Raw genomic sequence first — 21839 nt, 5'->3', positions numbered from 1 at the left:
GTGTGTCATGTGTATGGTATAATGGCCATGTAAGCAGGATTTAATGAGGATAATGTGCAAATGAAGGGAAAAGCTGAGAAAGTTGTGGTGTGTGTATATATAAACATATAACTCTATGTTTCCATAGTGGACAAGCCAATTATTTTTAACCAGGTGACCATTATTTATATATATATATATATATATATATATATATATATATATATATATATATATATATATATATATATATATAAATGGAGAGAGAGAGAGAGAGAGAGAGAGAGAGAGAGAGATTCATCAAAATTCCAGAGAAACAGAACATTTCAGGCAGAAGTCCTTCATCAGTTTTGAAAGCTAAGTGCTGCTGTATATATATATATATATATATATATATATATATATATATATATATGAGACCTACTGGCCATTTTATGAGGTACATGAACGTGCTAGAACTGGGTTTGATCCGCTTTTGCCTTCAGAACTGCATTAATTCTCTGTGGCATTGATTCACTAAGGTGCTGGAAATGTTCCTCAGAGACTTCGGTCCATACTGGCATAGCAACACCACACAGGTTCTGCAGGTTTGTCAGCCGCACATCCGTGCCATGAATCTCCAATTCTACCACGTCGCAGAGATGCTCTACTGGACTGAGGTCTTGTGACTGCAGAGGGCGTTTTAGTTCAGCGAACTCATGTCCAATAAACCAGTTTGAGAAGATTTGTGACATGGTGCGTTGTCATGTTTGAAGTGTCCATCAGACGATGGGGACACTGTGGTCATAAAGGGAAAGACATGGTCAGCAACAATAGTCAGGTAGGCCGTGGCATTTAAACAATTCTCATTTGGGATTAAAGGCCAAGAAAATCTCCCCCACACCATTACACCACCAGAAACCCGAACTGTTACATGGCGGGATGCTTGTCACATTCTGACCCTACCATCCGAATGTCAAAGCAGAAATCGAGACTCAATAGACCAGGCAACGTTTCTTAAAAATCTTTTATTGTCCAGTTTTGGTGAGCCTGTGTGAATTGTAACCTCAGTTGCCCGTTCTTAGCTGAGAGGAATGTCACCTGCTGTGGTCTTCTGCTGCTGTAGTCTGTCTGCTTCAAGGTCCTCGTGTTGTGTGTTCATAGGTGTTCTTCTGAACATCTCGGGGTGTTTGAGTTACTGATGCCTTTCTATCAGCTCAAACCAGTCTGGCTGATCTCGTCATACCTCTGGCATCAGCGAGGCATTTTCACCCAGAGAACTGCAGCTCACTGGATGCTTTCTCGTTTTCTGTCCGTTCTCTGTAAGCCCTAGAGATGGATGTGTGTGAAAATGTCTGTAGATCAGCAGTTTCTGAAATTCTTGGACTAGCCCTCCTAGAACCAACGACATGCCACGTTCTATCCAGAAACGCTACAGTCTCTGCAATCTCTAGAAAAACGTCCGTTCTATTCGACGTATTGTAACGGTGAGGAGGTGGACATGAGTGAGATTTATTATGGGCAAATTCAAAATCAGAATCGTTGTAGCAGTCCAGGGTCATAGAGCCGACACAGAAAGTACAGGGATACATGGTCAAACGATCAAAAACACATAAAAGCAAACAGGGGAAGCAGGCCATAACAGTGGCTAGGAAACACGAAGGCTAGGATAACAGAACAGCTTAACATAAAGGCTTTGAAACACAGACAGGCTTTCAGACTTCCACCAAACACATAAATGCAACCATTCAAATAAATAATGAACAGCCAAGACACAGGGAACACCACAGGGTTTAAATACATGAACTTAACAAGACCAGAAACAAGGGACAGGTGTCGAAAATCAAACGAGGGGCGGAGAAAACGAAACTACGGCATGGAACTAAAATACACCAGACAGGGAAAACATGGAACACGGAAGATGGGAGGAACTAATCGTTACACATATCTCCCTCCAGACAGGTGGACAGAACTGATTGCTTTGATCAGGGGTTGTCCTGCTTTATTCTGGACACTCACGCACAGACTCATTTAACAGAACATGATACCAATGAGTAATGTTTTTAAATCTTAGTATTCTATATAACCTCCAGAAAGGAGCTTTTGGAAGTAGATGTTGCCAAACCAGGGGCCCTTGAGCTCAGAGACACCACCACAGGTCCCCCATTTGCAATTGTTCCACCTGCTGAAGGGAAGGTGATCATCACCCCATCTGGCAGTCCAGTCTCCCAGAAGGACCTTCAGCTCACCTCTTGGTATGTCATCACTGGTATCTTGGAGAAAATCCGTGTGGACTGGTGAGACCAGAACTGAACTTTTGGGTCTTGATGCTAAATGTTGTGTTTGGGGCAAAACTAACAGAATAGGTTTGGACTGAGAGCACACCAGCTCTAAAGCAGCATCGCTGGGGCAACAGAATCTTCTGGTGGATGGGGTACTTCTCTGTTACTGGGGCTTGAACAGAAGGGAAAATGGAAGGTGCAAAGTAAGGACGACACTGGAGAAAACCCGCAGTGCTCTGCCCGAACACTGGGACATTGGGAAAGAGTTACTCTCACATAGGACAGTGACCTGAACCGTCCTGCCAAACCCACAGTGCAGTTGCTTAAAATGTAAAGTTTAAAGTCTCAGAGACAAAGTCCTGAGGTCTCGCATCTCCTGAGCATCTGTGACTTCTTTGCCTGTGAAACTATCGCTCACAACCAATTCACATTCAGTTTGCTAAGAAGAATGGACACGACATCCAGTATTGAGGGTTCCTTTTACGACTCGCATTCACATGTTTCATATTCATAAATGTGAACATTCATGGGTCAGAATAAATGTACACCTCTCATTAAAATGTCTCCGGTGTGACCTAGTAGAGACACGATTTCACTTCCATGCATAAAAAAAGGACAAGTACTAACAATTACTGTTAGCATTCTAAAAGAACCATAAAATGCTGGCTTTACACTGAGGAATTATGACAATTACGCTGTCCTATTGCGTAATTATGCAGAATGTCATCATTTTCTAGCATGGTAGGTTTATCAGTGGAAACGGATTGCCATTAGCGGCTGCTTCTACAGAAGCTATTGTTCCTGGGATCCTTACAACAGATCATCAACAAATGAAACATGCAATTATAATTCAGTTCAAATGTAATTTAATTAATAAAAATGCAGAACTTAATTGCTGATTTGCCTTTTCCAATTTTTGTTATTATATTCTCAAGTTGTGTTCACTGTTTTGGACATTATAAATGATTAACTATTGTAATTCCTTATTTCATTCTCAGTAATTCCTCCATCTATATGCAATTTTAACATTCAGTAGTACATTTGAGTTTGAACACTTTTTGTTTTAGATATATTTAACACAACATTTTCTTTGTTTAAAATATGAGCTATCTGTATACAGTGATGCATAGCATTAATCTTGCTATTTCCAAATGTAAGAGTAAGTTGTTTACATATAGGAACAGTCCTAGACTCCATCCTTTAGGGACTCCCCAGTTTACTATCAGGCAAGCTTCCATTATAAAACTCTCTGAGCTCTGTTTGTCAATAGCTGTGTATTCTAGACCAAAGCAGGAATATTTTGTAAACACATTTTCTTACCCCAGGGTCCAGCTTATGAAACTTTAATTATTATTATTGCTGTTACATTATGGTCACTGCATTCTATTTGCACTGATATGGCTTTAGAACACAATTCTGTCATGTTTGTATAAATATGGTCTATGAGAGTTAAAGTTTTTAAACTTTTCCTACTGATTGTTCTTGTTCACTGAGTGGTATATTCCCAGCATTTAGCACATTTAGGGAATGTGCTTTGAGTGGGCATCAATATTTATGTCACCTACAACATCACGTTCTGTGTTTATGTCTAAAACAGCGTGGTGGTGGCAGCATCTCACAAGTGACTTTCACAGTTACCATGACACAGCATACAGTCTACCATGACATTTTAAATGAGACAGCATCTTGTAGAGTGTTAAATACAGTGTACAGTCTACCATGACACAGCGTACAGTCTACTATGATACAGCATACAGTCTACTATGGCATTTACGGTGACACAGCATCTTGTATAGTGTTACATACAGCAAGTGTAGAAGCATGCTATAACAGCACAGTGTAAAGCTGTCCTAACGCAACCATTACTCAGTGGTTGACAGCAGAGTAACAGAAGGCACTGGCCTGCAGGTGTTGTGGATAATGCAGTTGTTATTATGTGCTGATTAAGCATACTTAATTTGAATAGCCACACTTATTATGTAGTCATATGCTAATACAGAAAGAGCATTCATTTCCACTTCTGCTAAATGTGCTGAAACATGGCAAAAAAAATCACAGTTCCTAGTTGTAACACATAAAAAGTGAAAGAGCTCCAATAGTGTGAAGACCTTTTTTCGTCAAAGTCTGTAGACAAACAGCTGTTTATCAACGCTGCTTATCAAGCTTAGAAAATGAAATGGCTTTTTGTATAATACTAAATATCCTCCATTACATATTAATGAAAACAAACTGTCCAAAGTGGAAAAATAATACAGCCAGTGTGAACAGATCTAGCTCTGTATTAGGCTGTATATGGAGATTAGGTGTGTCCCACACGCTGGTGGCTGGTGAGCTGAAACATCGCCTGCTACTGTGGAGATTTTGCAGATGAGAACTAATGAGTGTGGTGTTTATAGATGAGCACTGATGAGTGTGGTGTTTATAGATGAACACTAATGTGTGGTGTTTATAGATGAGAATTGATGAGAGTGGTGTTTATAGATGAGAGCTCATGAGTGGTGTTTATAGATGAGAGTCATGAGAATGGTATTTATAGATGAGAGCTAATGAGAGTGGTGTTTATAGATCAGAGTCATGAGTGTGGTGTTTATAGATGACGGCTCATGAGAGTGGTGTTTATGGATGAGAGCGCATGAGAGTGGTGTTTATGGATGAGAGCTCATGAGAGTGGTGTTTATAGATGAGAGCTCATGAGAATGGTGTTTATAGATGACAGCTCATGAGTGTGGTGTTTATGGATGAGAGCTCATGAATGTGGTGTTTATGGATGAGAGCACATGAAAGTGGTGTTTATGGATGAGAGCGCATGAGAGTGGTGTTTATAGATGAGAGCTCATGAGAATGGTGTTTATAGATGACAGCTCATGAATGTGGTGTTTATGGATGAGAGCTCATGAAAGTGGTGTTTATGGATGAGAGCACATGAGAGTGGTGTTTATGGATGAGAGCGCATGAGAGTGGAGTTTATGGATGTGTTCTGGAGTGATTCAGAAGGCTTTGTCTGCACATTTTCTATACATTTTCCTTCATTCACTCATTTTCTCATTCTCTCTGCTACACTACAATATTTTCCACATTATTATATTTGAACTTCTTATCAGAATTTACTATTTCTACAATGTTCACCATTAAAGGTTGAACAATCACAATAAATTATAATCCCCTCCTCTTCTAAAGAAAGGCTGAAGACTCTTAATAAATTAAAATCTCGTAAAGAAAGGTTGAACAAACGCTATAAATTATAATGGCCTGCTCTTCCCCCTTTATCTCATAGGGAGCAGCAAGTCCTCTATTCTTCTACTGCTACCTCACAGAGAGCTGAGGAGACCCTGTTCTTGTATCACTATCTCACAGAGAGAGTTGAGGAAACCCTGTTCTTGTATCACTATCTCACAGAGAGCTGAGGAGACCCTGTTCTTGTATCACTATCTCACAGAGAGAGTTGAGGAGACTCTGTTCTTGTATCACTATCTCACAGAGAGCTGAGGAGACCCTGTTCTTGTATCACTATCTCACAGAGAGAGTTGAGGAGACTCTGTTCTTGTATCACTATCTCACAGAGAGCTGAGGAGACCCTGTTCTTGTATCACTATCTCACAGAGAGAGTTGAGGAGACTCTGTTCTTGTATCACTATCTCACAGAGAGCTGAGGAGACCCTGTTCTTGTATCACTATCTCACAGAGAGAGTTGAGGAAACCCTGTTCTTGTATCACTATCTCACAGAGAGCTGAGGAGACCCTGTTCTTGTATCACTATCTCACAGAGAGAGTTGAGGAGACTCTGTTCTTGTATCACTATCTCACAGAGAGAGTTGAGGAGACTCTGTTCTTGTATCACTATCTCACAGAGAGAGTTGAGGAGACTCTGTTCTTGTATCACTATCTCACAGAGAGAGTTGAGGAAACCCTGTTCTTGTATCACTATCTCACAGAGAGCTGAGGAGACCCTGTTCTTGTATCACTATCTCACAGAGAGAGTTGAGGAGACTCTGTTCTTGTATCACTATCTCACAGAGAGAGTTGAGGAGACTCTGTTCTTGTATCACTATCTCACAGAGAGCTGAGGAGACCCTGTTCTTGTATCACTATCTCACAGAGAGAGTTGAGGAGACTCTGTTCTTGTATCACTATCTCACAGAGAGCTGAGGAGACCCTGTTCTTGTATCACTATCTCACAGAGAGCTGAGGAGACCCTGTTCTTGTATCACTATCTCACAGAGAGCTGAGGAGACCCTGTTCTTGTATCACTATCTCACAGAGAGAGTTGAGGAGACTCTGTTCTTGTATCACTATCTCACAGAGAGCTGAGGAGACCCTGTTCTTGTATCACTATCTCACAGAGAGCTGAGGAGACCCTGTTCTTGTATCACTATCTCACAGAGAGAGTTGAGGAGACTCTGTTCTTGTATCACTATCTCACAGAGAGCTGAGGAGACCCTGTTCTTGTATCACTATCTCACAGAGAGAGTTGAGGAGACTCTGTTCTTGTATCACTATCTCACAGAGAGCTGAGGAGACCCTGTTCTTGTATCACTATCTCACAGATGATCTTTGCATTGTTTCTTGTTCATGAGTGGAGCATGATTAGGGCCAAACGTCTGATTTCTGCACTGCCCCTCTCCACCGACTGATTAAAGATGTGTCAACCCAAAAGACACTAAAGATGAAGTGCACACAGTTGATGTTCATATAAAAAGTGACCACTGTCTAGTATGATGTCATTTAATTCACTTATTGATTGATTGATTTTTGTCACAGATGTCTTTCCCTTTAATGAAACAAAGAGCTACACATTTTTGCACATTTATTTCTTAAGTGTCTCTCTCTCTCTCTCCTGTCTTGTAGAGCACTTAAGCAGTTAGCCTTCTACTGTGTTTACTACAGACAAACGTGTTTACTACAGAGACAAGCATGTTTACTACAGAGACAAATGTGTTTACTACAGACAAATGTGTTTACTACAGAGACAAATGTGTTTACTCCAGTGACAAACATGTTTATTACAGTGACAAAACGTGTTAACTACAGAGACAAACGTGTTTACTCAAGACACAAATGTGTTTACTACAGTGACAAACCTGTTTACTACAGAGACAATGGTGTTCTTAATAGGTTGAACTTCTTTACATGTAACACCAGTAAACAGTAAACACTGTACATTAAACACATTAAGTAAACACTGTAAACACATCACATTGTAGCTCCTCATACAAAAAACAGCTTCGTTTAATCTTACATTACCTGCATGTGGGACATAACAGATTAAACAGAAATAAGATGTCTCATACATCAGCTGAAAAGAGTTATAATTATAATAACAAATAACTCATTCACAGAAATAATTGTGGGTTTAAAAGATTGAAATTGTTTGATTGAGTAATTCCCAGTGCTTTCAAGCCAAATCCACTAACAAAGTCCATTCACATACAAGACTAAATAACCGTTGAATGGAGAATTGCAATAATATATTTTAAACGAAAATTTTAAATATATTAATGACCTTTTACCCTTTACAGTGAGTTAATTTTGCCTGGCAAAGGTTAATCTATGTTTCTGAAAACTGTTCCATATGTACACAGTGTGGATCCCATTTAATTTCAATGTTCTGAGTCATGGAAGTAGAAGAGGTTTTGAGACAAGAGAAAACCATGATAAACCGCATATTAAATGGAAGCAGACTGACGGAAGGTTAATTAATTATCCTGCAGAAACAGGCCAGGGCCTCGATTCTCCAAAGTGTGTTAGCACTGGGATATACTCAAACAGGCCTCGCAGAAAACACACACAGGTATTCCCTCTCGCTCTCATTCCATGAGGAAGTAAGACTCTCCCTCTCTCTCCCTCTTTCTCCCTCTCTCCATCTCTCTCTCTCTCTCTCTCTCTCTCTACATCTCTCATTTAATGATGATGGTTTTATTACCCATTGAGGAAACACAGTGGTGCATGTGTATAGCACAGACTAGTTGTTTTCCAATTAGGAGAGGTTCGTGTTTTTGAAATATTACTTTAATTCTTTTAAGCACCACATAAACATTTATTCACACTCACACACACACACACACACACACACACACACACACACACACACACACACACACTCACACACACACACACACACGCACACACGCACACTCACACACACACACACACACACACACACACACACACACACACACACACACACAATCACCTCGTCATAAGCATCTTGCTTTTCTTTTGGTTTATTTTTCTTTTTGCAAATTATGTGTCATTGCTTTGGTTACAAATCACACATCCCTGATATTACATGACATTACAGCCCTGATTACATGTGTCTTATTTTAAAGGCTAAAGCTTGAGTATTAGACAGTATTAATACTATTAGTATACTAAGAGTATACTAATACTCTAGTATACTACACGAATATGAATAGAACGTTACAGTCGTTAAAAAGGGCTGATTTGCAGTAAATACATTATCAGGAGGTGGAGTTAGTGTTACGGTGTGGGTACCAGAGAGAAGACCCGGGTCACGGGTGCGAGTCTCTGCATCAGAAGGCATTTAATGAAAATGAAAGTAAAATAAGATCACTGAAATATGACCAGTTAGACAAACCGATACACACTGTACTCCGACAGCTGGAGACGACCGAGTCAGGCAACACTGGGGTTTATATTTGTCCACTGTATGCTGTGCCATTTGCTAAAAAAATACACACACGCGCACACGCGTGACACGTCACAAAAACATCGACATATAGCCACGTGGCAATTATTCGGGCTATCGCTGTGTGACACTGCTGTCTAAGCTACCCCTGTTCTGATTACAGGGGCAGTTGTAGGAAGTTCTGACCCTGATGTTCTGATTACAGGGGCAGTTGTGGGAAGTTCTGACCCTGATGTTCTAGTTACAGGGGCAGTTGTAGGAAGTTCTGACCCTGATGTTCTGATTACATGGGCAGTTGTAGGAAGTTCTGACCCTGATGTTCTGATTACAGGGGCAGTTGTAGGAAGTTCTGACCCTGATGTTCTGATTACAGGGGCAGTTGTAGGAAGTTCTGACCCTGATGTTCTGATTACAGGGGCACTTGTAGGACGTTCTGACCCTGATGCCAGTGCACCAGCTTTTCTACTTGGTAGCTGTAGATGCCCCTCCCCCACCCATGTGATAAAGACCAGTGAACCACAGAGGAAGCAGTACAGGACAGAGACACCCACACACACACACACACACACACACACACACACACACACTTACGCATTTATTGAGCTCTAATGTAGCCCTGTGCTGTCTTTCGGGAGATAAATTTTATATTTGTCACATTAATAATGTTGTCGCAGTCCAGCACACACATGTACACACTATCCTCATTTGGCAGAGCTACTCATAACTCAGAATTGAAAACATAAATATGCGTAAATATGCATCACATTTATAATCATTTGATTTTTCCCTCAAGTGCATTGTCCTCCAATCACATCTCACTGTGTAATTATAATATATAGTATTTCTCAAACGTATACAGTACTTGGCAAAACAGTTTCATACTTGGGTTCACGTGTGCATCAGGCCAAGAAGCATAACAATGAAACTGTGACATCCTGACAGTGTCCTGATCATGTCCTGACCACATCCTGAACAGGGAGGGCTTAAGCTCACACACTGCCACGAGCACGAAACGTGACTCTCACGTGTCACACTTCTCTTTACGTGAACACTGACTACCTACACTTGTTGCCATTAGCCTGCCAATCACCCTAAAGAGTCCAGTCGCGGCATATGAATTCAATTCCCTGTGATGTCTTGTTTTCCCAGGGGCCAGTCTCCTAAAGCGTCCGCCTGTCAGGTTTTCCTAAAGCGCTGCATTCAGATGTGTTGTCCTACAGTCCTGAGAGCTTTCCCGCGCTGCTGAATTTGAACAGGCTGTGACTCTCTCTCTCTCTCTCTCTCTCTCTCTCTCTCTCTCTCTCTCTCTCTCTCTCTCTCTCTCTCTCTCTCAGACACCTTTGTTCTGGATTCCCCGGGCCCGTCGAGTAATTTTGCACTCCACATGCCCTGCTTGTCTTCAGTAGCTGATCCTGCGCTCCAGTCTGCTTGATGTGTTTTGAACGTGCAATTTAATATTTCATCTGTGCTCTGCCATAGACACATATGAACCAGATGCTGTCTTCACAGACGCAAGTGCTCACTCTGGTGATGGCAGTTACCTGTTTGGATATACAAACTAGATGAATTAATTTATAGCAGAAACAAACTCAGAGAATCACTCTGGTCTGTATGTGAACATGCAGCTCTTAAGTGTGTGTAACCGACTCTAATGCCATTATTAAGTCCCCCCTATAAAACAACATATAACAATATTGCTCATTTCTATATGTTTGCACTATATTGGGTGCACTCTTCTGAAGTCTTGTCTTAAAAATGCAGTTTCGTATGGGTGCGCTTTAATGCTCAACTGCGTTCTCATGTATATCGGTGAGTGTACTGTTTATGTGTTCAAGATTTATGCACTAAAACTGTTGTGTTCTTGCATCAAGAGTCATACGTACGTACTGACATCACACTGAACATGCAGGCCAATAGGATGTGAGCTCCAGGGCAGATTTACGGCAGGCAGGGAAACGACGTAAACAGCGCAGTGGCTTTGGTTTGTATGTCTGGCTCTCAGAGCTGGAGTCCAGGCTTCATGTCCTGGGTGTGTGTACATTTTCTCCCACAGTCCAGAAGGATTATGTTAGATCAGAATTGGCTACCCTAAAAAAATTGTTCAGGTGTCTGTATGGCCCTCTGTCCTGGGTGATGTCCTCTCTCCCAGTGGTAACTGGTGCTCTGTCCTGGGTGATGTCCTCTCTCCCAGTGGTAACTGGTGCTCTGTCCTGGGTGATGTCCTCTCTCCCAGTGGTGGACGGTGCTTTGTCCTGGGTGGTGTCTTCTCTCCCAGTGGTGGATGGTGCTCTGTCCTGGGTGGTGTTCTCTCTTCTCTGTGCCTGATACAGTTCCTCAGGGGGCTGTGGTTTCTGGTTAAGAGTACATAGTGTGTGTGTGTTTGTGTCCCAGGGGCCTGTGGTTTCCAGTTGAGAGAACACTGTGTGTGTGTGGGTATGGGTGTGGGTGGGTGGGTGTGTGTCCCAGTGGTGTGTGGTTTCTGCTTGAGAGTACACTGTGTGTTTCCCAGGGGTCTGTGGTTGCCATTTGAGAGTACACTTTGTATGTGTGTCTGTGTGTGTGTGTGTGTGTGTGTGTGTTGGGTGGGTGGGTGTGTGTGTCCCAGTGGTCTGTGGTTTCTGCTTGAGAGTACAGTGTGTGTGTGTGTGTGTGTGTGTGTGTGTGTGTGTGTGTGTGTTTGTGTGTGTGTGTGTGTGTGTGTGTGGGTGGGTGTGTGGGTGTCCCAGTGGTCTGTGGTTTCTGCTTGAGAGTACACTGTGTATGTGTGTCTGTGTGTGGGCGTGTGTGGGTGGGTGGGTGTGTGTCCCAGTGGTCTGTGGTTTCTGCTTGAGAGTACACTGTGTCTGTGTGCATGCTTGCATGCGTGCGTGCACGCGTGTGTGTGTGCGTGCGCGTGTGTGTGTGCGTGCGCGCGTGTGTGCGTGCGCACGCCTGTGTGTGTGTGTGTGTGTGTGTGTGTGTGTGAGAGAGAGAGAGTACACTGTGTGCAGTTAGCTCCTGTGTCTCACTGGTGTGTTGATTATACATTGTCCTTGTTTTCTGAGAAAGGTGCTCTATAAGTGCAACTTCATTCATTAACCAGCCAGCAGGTGCAGGGTTGGTTACAGTATTCAGGCACTAACGAGGCACTAACGAGGCACTAACGAAGCTAAACCTGTACATGAGAAAATGGCAGAACTTCCATCAAGCAGGCTGGTGGCGCCAGGGTTATCGTCACGGCTACCGGCTTCCCTGAATGTGAATATGAGCAGGTGGTTGCTAGGATGCAGCTCTGCGCACTGTTGCACCAGCACAAGAGTCCCACGACAGTCTGGGCTGTTCACTCCCTCTTAATGTACTTCAGAAAGATTTCCATCTACTTTCTTTTAAACGTGAACAAGGGAGGACATAAATGTGAACGGGGAGTATTGCTAAGCCACTCCGTTTCTCTCTATAGGATGCAGAACGTTGCCGAGCAGGCCACACCCTGGTAACGTTATGTTGTCTGAGAACTGAGGAGATGTTGTCAGAATCCCTTTGTAATGAGGCTGTTCGTTTAGATGCTTGTTGCTCGTGATATTGCACAAATGTACATGCCTCTCCCATTTGCTAAAAAAAAACAAAAAACCCACAAAGCGTCCATTCTTCATATGCACTTATCTTTCACATTTGCCTTTTTATGGTGGCTTTTCACACATTCTCTCCCGTGATTTTTGCACTTTGCATCACTTGTCTATCTACCACTCCTCCGGCTAACCTCATTTGTCTGTCCCTGTTTCTGTGCGTGTGTGTGTGTGTGTGTGTGTGTGTTTATCTAGCCTGCGAGCTGATGAACCAGGGAATTCTGGCGCTGGTGTCGTCCACGGGCTGCACAGCAGCCAATGCCCTGCAGTCGCTCACAGACGCCATGCATATCCCACACCTGTTCGTCCAGAGGAGCGAAGACGGCGTACCGCGCACCGAGTGCCAACTCAACCCCAGCCCCGACGGAGAGCGCTACACGCTGGCGGCCCGGCCGCCGGTGCGCCTGGGCGACGTGGCACTCACCGTGGTCTCCGAGCTGCACTGGAGCAAGTTTATCATGTTCTACGACAGCGAGTACGGTGCGTGTCGTCTGCACAGCGCAAGCCAGACAGTAATGATGCTTTCAATGAACTGCACATAGATGTTGTTGCAGGCACTTTGGACTCGGAGGAGGACCAAACCAAAGAGAAATTTGCATACTGTAACTCAAGATTCGGGCATGTCTTTGAGCGTGCTTGTGATTTCATAGACAGTGAACAGCTGGAATTTTTTCCTTCACCAAAATATCAACACGCTGATGCACACGTCGCAAATGAAATATCAGCAGGCTTCCATGTCAGTGGTTTTAATTTTGGTTAAACATAATACTTTTCCTTTTATAAATCCCTCTAAAACTCACAGTTTAATACACTGGGAGGTAATACTATGAATCAATTCTGACAGCAATAACTAGATAAATTGTTTATGGGTGTTATAAGCAAGGGTGGGGTGTGACAATTAGTTTTATCACAGCTCACTAGGGGCTGACATTTAAATTCAAGTAAAGAGACACTGCTGCCAGCATGTACAAAGCGCAGCTTTGGTTTCAGAGAGGCACTTTCTACACTGCAGACCTTTATGACCCAGTTCAGACCTGCAGCTCACCAGTAGTTTTCTACTCTTCTTCTTGTACCTTTGTCTGTCCTCGTAATTAGCAGTCACCTTCCTTCATATTAACTCTCATTAACGATCACATCTTTCAATCATATTCTGAATTCAAGTGTGTCTTCTTGTAAGTGGACCCAAGCTCCGAGCTGGGATTTTTAAAAATTATTTATTTAGCGTTTGCGAGCGTTTGTCTTTGCGTAAGGTCAGTGCGGCTGTACCTCTTCGCTGGGCTCTGATTTTTCAAAACTGTCACCTTTCATGGCGCAGCGCTAAAGGGTCAGATTTTTCCAGCCAGAGCAGAAATGTCATGCCCCATGCTCCTCCCCGACGGCCGCTTGCCGCGCTAAACGTTCCGCAGTTACCAAATCACAAAGATGGAGAGATGTCTCACATCGCCAGTGGGAGTCTTTTGACCAAGCCAATCAGCGCAGGGCTTTCCTATGCCTATGCTATACTGAAGCGTCCTGTGTCCTGGCGCCCCCGCTGGTCTGGCCGTGGGACCGGGGCCTTGCATGGGAGCCGAGTTTGTGTTGAGACAAAGCGACAGAATGCGCGTCGGACGCGAGGCAGACCCCCCAAGGTCGATAATGGTATTATAGTGGATCTGATACTCATTTGTGGATAACAGCACATTTTGTACAACAGGTTTTCTCCCAGTGTCTGTGTATATGTCCTTTGCACAAAGATGGCACTGTTGTTTGGATTCGAGTTTAATATTGAAAATGTGCAGCCTGGAAAACAATAATATCATATACAACTTCCATGAACCTGGAGAAAGTAAAGTTTTCTAGCTCATAGTTTTAAACTAGTGACCATATAGCAGTGTGGTGTGCTTGGAAGTTCTCAGAAATTCTCGGAACATCTCAACACCGCACATTCAGCCTGGCCTGGTTTGACTTCCATGGGTGCCAAATTAGTGTGTGAAATTCCATTCATTTCATGCATCCCACTTTCAGGAATGCCCCATCAAGAACCGCATAGCTCTGCACACGCAAAGAGCAGAAACATGGCAACCCAGCTTGGAATCTGCCCCGGGTACAGGATGCAGCTCTCATTTAAGCCAGTGCTTCAATAAGAATGTTCCAGAGCCTACGTTCCGTGTGTTTTGAGTCCCGTGGATTTCACAGCAGAGAAACACAACATGACTCAAGACCTGTGCTGTCTGGTGGAATTTGGGAGTGTCGTGAATGACTTGAATGTATAACCGAAGTGTACACATGATCATATATATGTCTGCCTAAGGAGACTGCAACAAATACAAAAAAAATCTGACACTTACCTGAAGCCACTTACAGTTATGATTGAACACAACTTGAGTAATTGAGGGTTAAGGATCTTTTTCAGAGGCCTGACAGTGTGAGCCTGGTGGTATGAACTGGCAACCTTCTGATTACAAGTCAAGTACCTTAACCACTGAGTTACCACTACCCAAATACACACACACACACATCTGTAAAACACATAAACACACCTTTAGAACACCCCAGAAGTGGTAGAGTAGCCAAAAGCTGTACTCAAGTAAAAGTACTGTTACATTAAAATAATCATTTTTATTAAAAGTAAAAGTTTTCATTAAATTATCTGTTAAAACGACTCCTCAAGTAGTGTTACTTCATTAGAACTCATTTAATAAAATCACAAAACTTTGTGTGTGTGTGTGTGTGTGTGTGTGTGTGTGTGTGTGTGTGTGTTTGTGTGTGTGTGTGTGTGTGTGTGTGTGTGTGTGTGTGTGCGTATGTGTGTGTCCTACAAACTAAAATATGAGGTCCTCATAGTTCTTTTTACGCTGAATTCAAATATATTTCTCTCAGGTGTGGTTTTTAAGTTAATTTTACATTAAGTATATGTTACTTATTCATAAACATAACGATATGTGAGTGCAATCAGTTGAGACACATTTAATATTCTAGAAAGAAGGCGCTGATAATTATTGCTTTTGGGTTTTTTTTTCTGAGAGCCCACTGTGAGTTCCTAATACAGTTCTCATCTGTTATTATACTTTGCATATGTTACCCTCACTGAGAGTCTAAACGTATGACTTACACCTCTGCATGTGCGATGTAATGAAGGATGTTCGGCTTTCGGGTTCATGCCATGTAGTTCTTCCTGCTGATGTAGTAGGTGTCTCTAACGTGTGATAGAGCAAGAATGTGGGTTGCACTAAACCAATCTGAGCTATTCTAATCAAAAGTATTCCAAGTTATTCTTCTTAGACTACACATAAAGTTGGTCTTAATCTTTTGTGTAGCTATTTTCATTCACGTTGAACAGCAGTGTTAAACTCTGTTTCTAGAGATCTACCGCCCAACACAGCAATCTAAAACACCTGAGCCAGTTAAGGTGAGACGCGCCTCGACAGCGTAATGACGCCAGACGCAGACTTGCCAGCGTAGGCTCAGACGAGGTCAGGCGTTGAGAGAGCAACGTACAGTAGTGGAGGCACCAGTGGACTTGATATAGTGGAGAACAGAACAAAGCACAGGTGACAGTAAAGAGGTGCACAGGTGATTAGCGGATTGGGAACAGGAGAGGCATAAGGTGTGTGAGAGTGTGTGTCAGTGGGCGTGTCCCTCTGACTGGGTGCCCGCCACACAGTGACAGATAGCAGATTCTCGAAATAATTTTTTTTAAAGTTTTAGTATTTTACAGTTAAAGGCACAGTTAAAATTCTGTTGTGTCTGTGTTATAACTGGTTCATTAAGTATGACTGAAAGATGTAATGTTCTGCTGAGATTTATTAGTTAATTAGCTAATAATTAATTTTTTTTCTCCTCTGTTGCCTTACCAATAACTTCTGTGCAATGAAGCATTGTCTTCCTTATGGTCTTTAGTTTAGATGAAGCCCCCAAAACCATGGTGTACTAAACAGCAATTGGTATCTTAGAAGTGAGTCACACTTACTGCTCTGTGTGACACTTTGTTATTGTACTTTTAATAAGTTCCACTTAATTGACAGGACAAGTCCTGTAAAGGATGTCCTGTATGATTCGTGGTCTCCATGACGTCTTGGGACAGTGTGTCCAACTCGTTAAACTGCATGTTTCTGTCCTAAAAGGACAGTGTTATGGATATCAAGCTTCTGCAGAGTTACTGTGGCACATTCATGGGATATTCAGAGTATATTTACACAGTACCATACACATGATATTTCTCCTAGAATTGTGTTAATATGACATTCAATGCATGGGACTCCTTGTAAGAGATTAAGAAGTCTGGTTTAATAAACATTGAACGTGCGCATTAAATGTTTTAAGTATGTAATTTGAGAATATTCTTGTGTTTTTGCATCACTATGCAATTTGTCGATTGCACACTGAATAACAAAATGTTTTTTTCATTAAATTATTTATTCACTTTATATTATATATGTAATTCTAATACTTTTCTGTAACATGGTGCTGCCGACCACCATGGGCTTGTTTTAACTAACTGAATGGACATATCACAGCAGATGTTAAAAAAATGTTTCTCAGTGCATGACAGAATCCTGCAGAATTTCTACTGTGTTTTTAATTAATCAATAGTATTATACAAAATTGAAAGCAAACTGTCATTTGTCTCTTTGAAGAAAGTTACTTTTCTATTTCCTTCTCTGCTCAGCAGTGAGAAAGTTACTTTCCTATTTCCTTCTCTGCTCAGCAGTGTGAACCCTGACACACTAATTCTCCTAGGCAGAATACTGATGGAATTCTTGTTATACTTTTATGCTTTTGAACAAGAGACAGAGAGAGTCAGCAGCCTGTCAACAAAACTCTATGAATTTAAAGTTAATTATTCCACCCTGTTATTCCAACAGGTGCCCTGTTACCCAGTGTGAGTAGATCTCACAGCAGAATTACAGTATAAGCAGAGTTACAGTATGAACAGAGTTACAGTATGAGTAGAGCTCACAGTAGAGTTACAGTATGAGCAGAGTTACAGTATGAACAGAGCTCACATCAGAATTACAGTATGAGCAGAGCTCACAGTAGAGTTACAGTATGAGCAGAGTTACAGTATGAACAGAGCTCACATCAGAGTTACAGTATGAACAGAGCTCACATAAGTTACAGTATGAGCAGAGCTCACAGCAGTTACAGTATGAGCAGAGCTCACAGTAGAGTTACAGTATGAGCAGAGTTTTAGTATGAGCAGAGATAGAGTATGAGTAGTGCTCACAGTAGAGTTACAATATGAGTAGAGCTCACAGCAGTGTTACAGTATGGACAGAGCTCACAGCAGAGTTACAGTATGACCAGAGGTCACAGTAGCATTACAGTATGAACAGAGCTCACAGCAGAGTTACAGTATGAGCAGAGTTACAGTATGAGTAGAGCTCACAGCAGAGTTACAGTATGAGCAGAGCTCACAGCAGAGTTACAGTATGAGCAGAGTTACAGTATGAGTAGAGCTCACAGCAGAGTTACAATATGAGGAGAGTTACAGTATGAGTAGAGCTCACAGCAGAGTTACAGTATGAGCAGAGTTACAGTATGAGTAGAGCTCACAGCAGAGTTACAGTATGAGCAGAGTTACAGTATGAACAGAGCTCACAGCAGAGTTACAGTATGAGCAGAGTTACAGTATGAGTAGAGCTCACAGCAGAGTTACAGTATGAGCAGAGCTCACAGCAGAGTTACAGTATGAGCAGAGTTACAGTATGAGCAGAGTTACAGTATGAGTAGAGCTCACAGCAGAGTTACAGTATGAGCAGAGTTACAGTATGAGTAGAGCTCACAGCAGAGTTACAGTATGAGCAGAGTTACAGTATGAACAGAGCTCACAGCAGAGTTACAGTATGAGCAGAGTTACAGTATGAGCAGAGTTACAGTATGAGTAGAGCTCACAGCAGAGTTACAGTATGATCAGAGTTACAGTATGAGTAGAGCTCACAGCAGAGTTACAGTATGAGTAGAGCTCACAGCAGAGTTACAGGTGCTCTTCTGTAGACCTTGTCCCCAAGTATCTTCCAGAGGCTTTGTATTTTGGTTTTAGTTTGCTGTCATTTTGACATCCTCTCACAGCTGCAGGGCAAACACGGTAACAACGTGAATTATTCTCCTTCACATATGCTGTTCTATGGAGGTTTATATCTTCACTCCACCCCTCCACCAGTACAGGGCACACAGTTGTGTTTGTTTGGGAATATGCCCTTACTTTAGATTCAGGCTCCTATAAGCAAACCAAGCTCCAGCCCCAAATAATTTGCTTTGATTATTTTTGTGGCATCTGTATATAAGACCTTCATTCTCTCCACATTTACATTTGTGATCATTGACTAGGAGGCTGAAGGGGTGGTTTTAGTGAGTGAAATGGTGAGGCATGGTTACGTCTAACAGAGATAACAACACACTGGTAACAACGCAAGCACTTCTGATCCAGTGCTGTTCATTTCATGGTAAATAATTCTGAATAGAACCTCTTACTGGACCATTGCAGTACATTCACTGACATTTGCCCCAGTCAATCATTTGTGCCCCAGTGAATCTGGGGTTCTTTTGTCATGAAAATGCAACAAGGAATGTTTCGCAATGGGGGCTGTGTTCACGGAGCCTTTTAATGGCTTCTTGTAAATTCTTTCAGAACAAAGAGGCCATTACCCTGTAGTTGAAGTCGACTGTTTTGTTTGCTTGTTTGAATTTGCACCTGATACGATCTCGTGATTGTGTGCCTATATGAGGTATTATGAGACCATATATATCTTTTAGAGGACAGAGGAGCATTAACCTGGCCTTCACTCACACTTCCACATCTGTTATTCCAGCACAGGACTGCACATTAACGTCAGCTGGGTCTCAGAAGAGTCGGTTCGGAATGCCGTTCATAGTGAAATTCTGCTTATGAACATTGCAGTAGTAGAAGATAACACCAGATCAGTCTCCCTAGCCTGCAGCAGCCATCTACAAGCTAACAGTAACGAGCACATTATCTCGGAGATGACCCTGATGAGTCAAAAAACAACAAAAAAAACCCTGCTATTTTCTAGCTCTTCGGGAGTGACAGTCTATGAGAAAATTCAATTAGAATATCAGTCTGCTAGTCGCTTAAGATCAAATTAGCTGTCAGAATATTTCTACCACTGCATCTGTTATAGAGCTTCATGATTTGATGCCATGATTGATGCAAATTCCTGTAATGGAGCTGATGTTTCTGGGAATAATGAGAGTTTATTGCTTGACGGCATCTCTGAAGAACTCTGAAGAACGTCAGTTGAAATGTTATGAGTACTCTAGACTTGTCTACCTCTATGAACGTCATTGCCTGTGCTCCGTGTGTGTGTGTGTGCGTGTATGTGTATGCGCATGTGTCTCTCTGTGTGTGTGTGGATAAGCACTGAAGCACAGACTGTCACAGAGCACTCACCGCATTATGGAACAGGCCATGCCCCCAGACACAGCTCTGCTCCCAGGGAGAGCCGGCGTCTGAGACCAATCCAAACCTTCTAGACAGAGCTTGTGCTGTATGGCGGTAGAGCTTCAGAGAGCGTGTTTTAGTGGACATTTGGAAAATTCCAGTTAGTTCTGATACCTGGAAAAACAGGCTAGAGAGCTGCAACCACATCACGTGCCACAACACAGCCGTGTGGTGTAGAGTTGAGAGGTTGTTCTCATGTGCCGCTACACAGCTGTGAGGTGCAGAGTTGAGAGGTTGTTGTCATGTGCTGCTATGTGTTGTGCAGGGTTGAGAGGTTGTTATATCTGATCTGATTCTCAATTATTCTTCGATTGGAAGCTTACAGTTTCATAACACAACACTTATTCTATAAATGGTGACCAACACAGACATGCTTTGTGATGGTACAGAAATTACATCAAACACTAAACCTCCAAAACTGAAAATGTACAAATCGTTTGAGAATTAAACATAGACTGTAATCACAGTTTTACATAGGTAAAGTAACACAGGTAAAATAACACAGATAAAACACAGGTAAAATAACACAGGTAAAACAACAGGTAAAATCAATACAGTTAAAACACAGGTATAATCAACACAGGTAAAACAACAGGTAAAACACAGGTAAAAACACAGGTAAAACAGGTTAAAATAACACAGGTAAAATCAATACAGGTAAAACATAGGTATAATTAACACAGGTTAAAAAAAACAGTGTAACGTTTAAGGGTTAAAGAGGATGCGGGGAAGAAGCACGTCAACCAAAGACATGTTTTAATGTTGATTTAACACTCACGACTCAAAACACAAATTAACACACTTGGGTCAAACACCGGCAGCTTTGAAGATACTACACGAGACTTATATACACGCATGGCAATTACACACAACAAGGATCAGGTGCACAACACAAGAGGACGTGGCAATACAGACACACACACACACACACACACACACACACACACACACTCACACACACACAGACACAGACACACACACACACGTTTGAGGGGGGAGGGGCCGTACTGTGACAACAGGTAAGAATAACACAGGTAAAATCAACAGGGTTTTAAAGGCATGCTGCATACAGCCCAAATCTGGATTGGAATTCAACATTGTTCAAATAGAAACAATATTATTATGAAGATAAACTCCTAAATCCTAAATGTCCTAAACCTGTGGTAGAACTTCCCTCAGACAAAACAAAACCAGAATTCCCTTTAGCTGCCCCAAAACCCCCCTACATGCGAGGACCTGCACTTCATAACACACCATTACGCCATCAAACAGGGACGCTGACTTTCCGGACAGCTCGGGCAGAGGACAGGGGTGGCGTGTCTCCGTGTCTCCTCTTTAATTGTCCTTAAAGACTCCCCTCACCACATCCTGCAATCCGCGTCAGCCTGTCAGTCTGAGAAGTGAGGTGGTTCTGTGCTTTCTTTACATTCTTTTTTCCAGGCGACAGAGACAAACTTTTCAAGCTTTTAAAGTATGATGTGTGTCTGTAGATGTAGCTTAAGTCTTGTTATCAAGCTAAAAGTCTTGCTAAAAACAAATGCACATTGGTGTGGTCCTGTCTCTCTCTCTGTCAGATGTGCGTGGTCTGAGGGGTTTTCTGGATCAGGCGTCTCGAAGGGGTTTGGACGTGTCTCTGCAGCAGGTGGACAGGAACGTCAGTCAGGTCTTCTCCACTCTCTTCAGCACCATGAAGACAGAAGAACTCAACCGCTACCGGGACACGCTCAGGCGTGCCATCTTGATGCTCAGTCCTCGAACAGCACAGGTCTTCATCCACCAGGTCAGAGGGTCTACAGACTAAAGGGTTAAAGGTGGAGTTAGGGGAGGTTTTAGTGCTGAGCTCCTAATCTGACTTTAATCCAACACCATACCCATTGTGTGTTGTATCTACATGTAGTCTGTTGTCGTCT

At 42.4% G+C, this 21839-nt stretch overlaps 1 protein-coding gene across 1 annotated transcript in view; it reads left to right on the top strand.

Annotated features, from left to right (window-relative positions):
• grid1a (glutamate receptor, ionotropic, delta 1a) overlaps positions 1-21839 on the top strand; it is a 269398-nt gene that overhangs the window by 160701 nt on the left and 86858 nt on the right. The window contains exons 3-4 of the mRNA XM_035532888.2: positions 12684-12968; positions 21504-21709. Of these exons, the coding sequence (XP_035388781.1) occupies positions 12684-12968; positions 21504-21709 (491 nt within the window). The remainder of the gene's footprint in view (positions 1-12683; positions 12969-21503; positions 21710-21839) is intronic.

This window comes from Electrophorus electricus, chromosome 10 (assembly GCF_041902795.1).
Source record: "Electrophorus electricus isolate QZ-2024a chromosome 10, ASM4190279v1, whole genome shotgun sequence".
In the NCBI taxonomy this organism is placed as follows: Eukaryota; Metazoa; Chordata; class Actinopteri; order Gymnotiformes; family Gymnotidae; genus Electrophorus; species Electrophorus electricus.
Note: the sequence above shows the minus strand (reverse complement) of the source record. Positions and strands in the feature narration are given on the sequence as shown.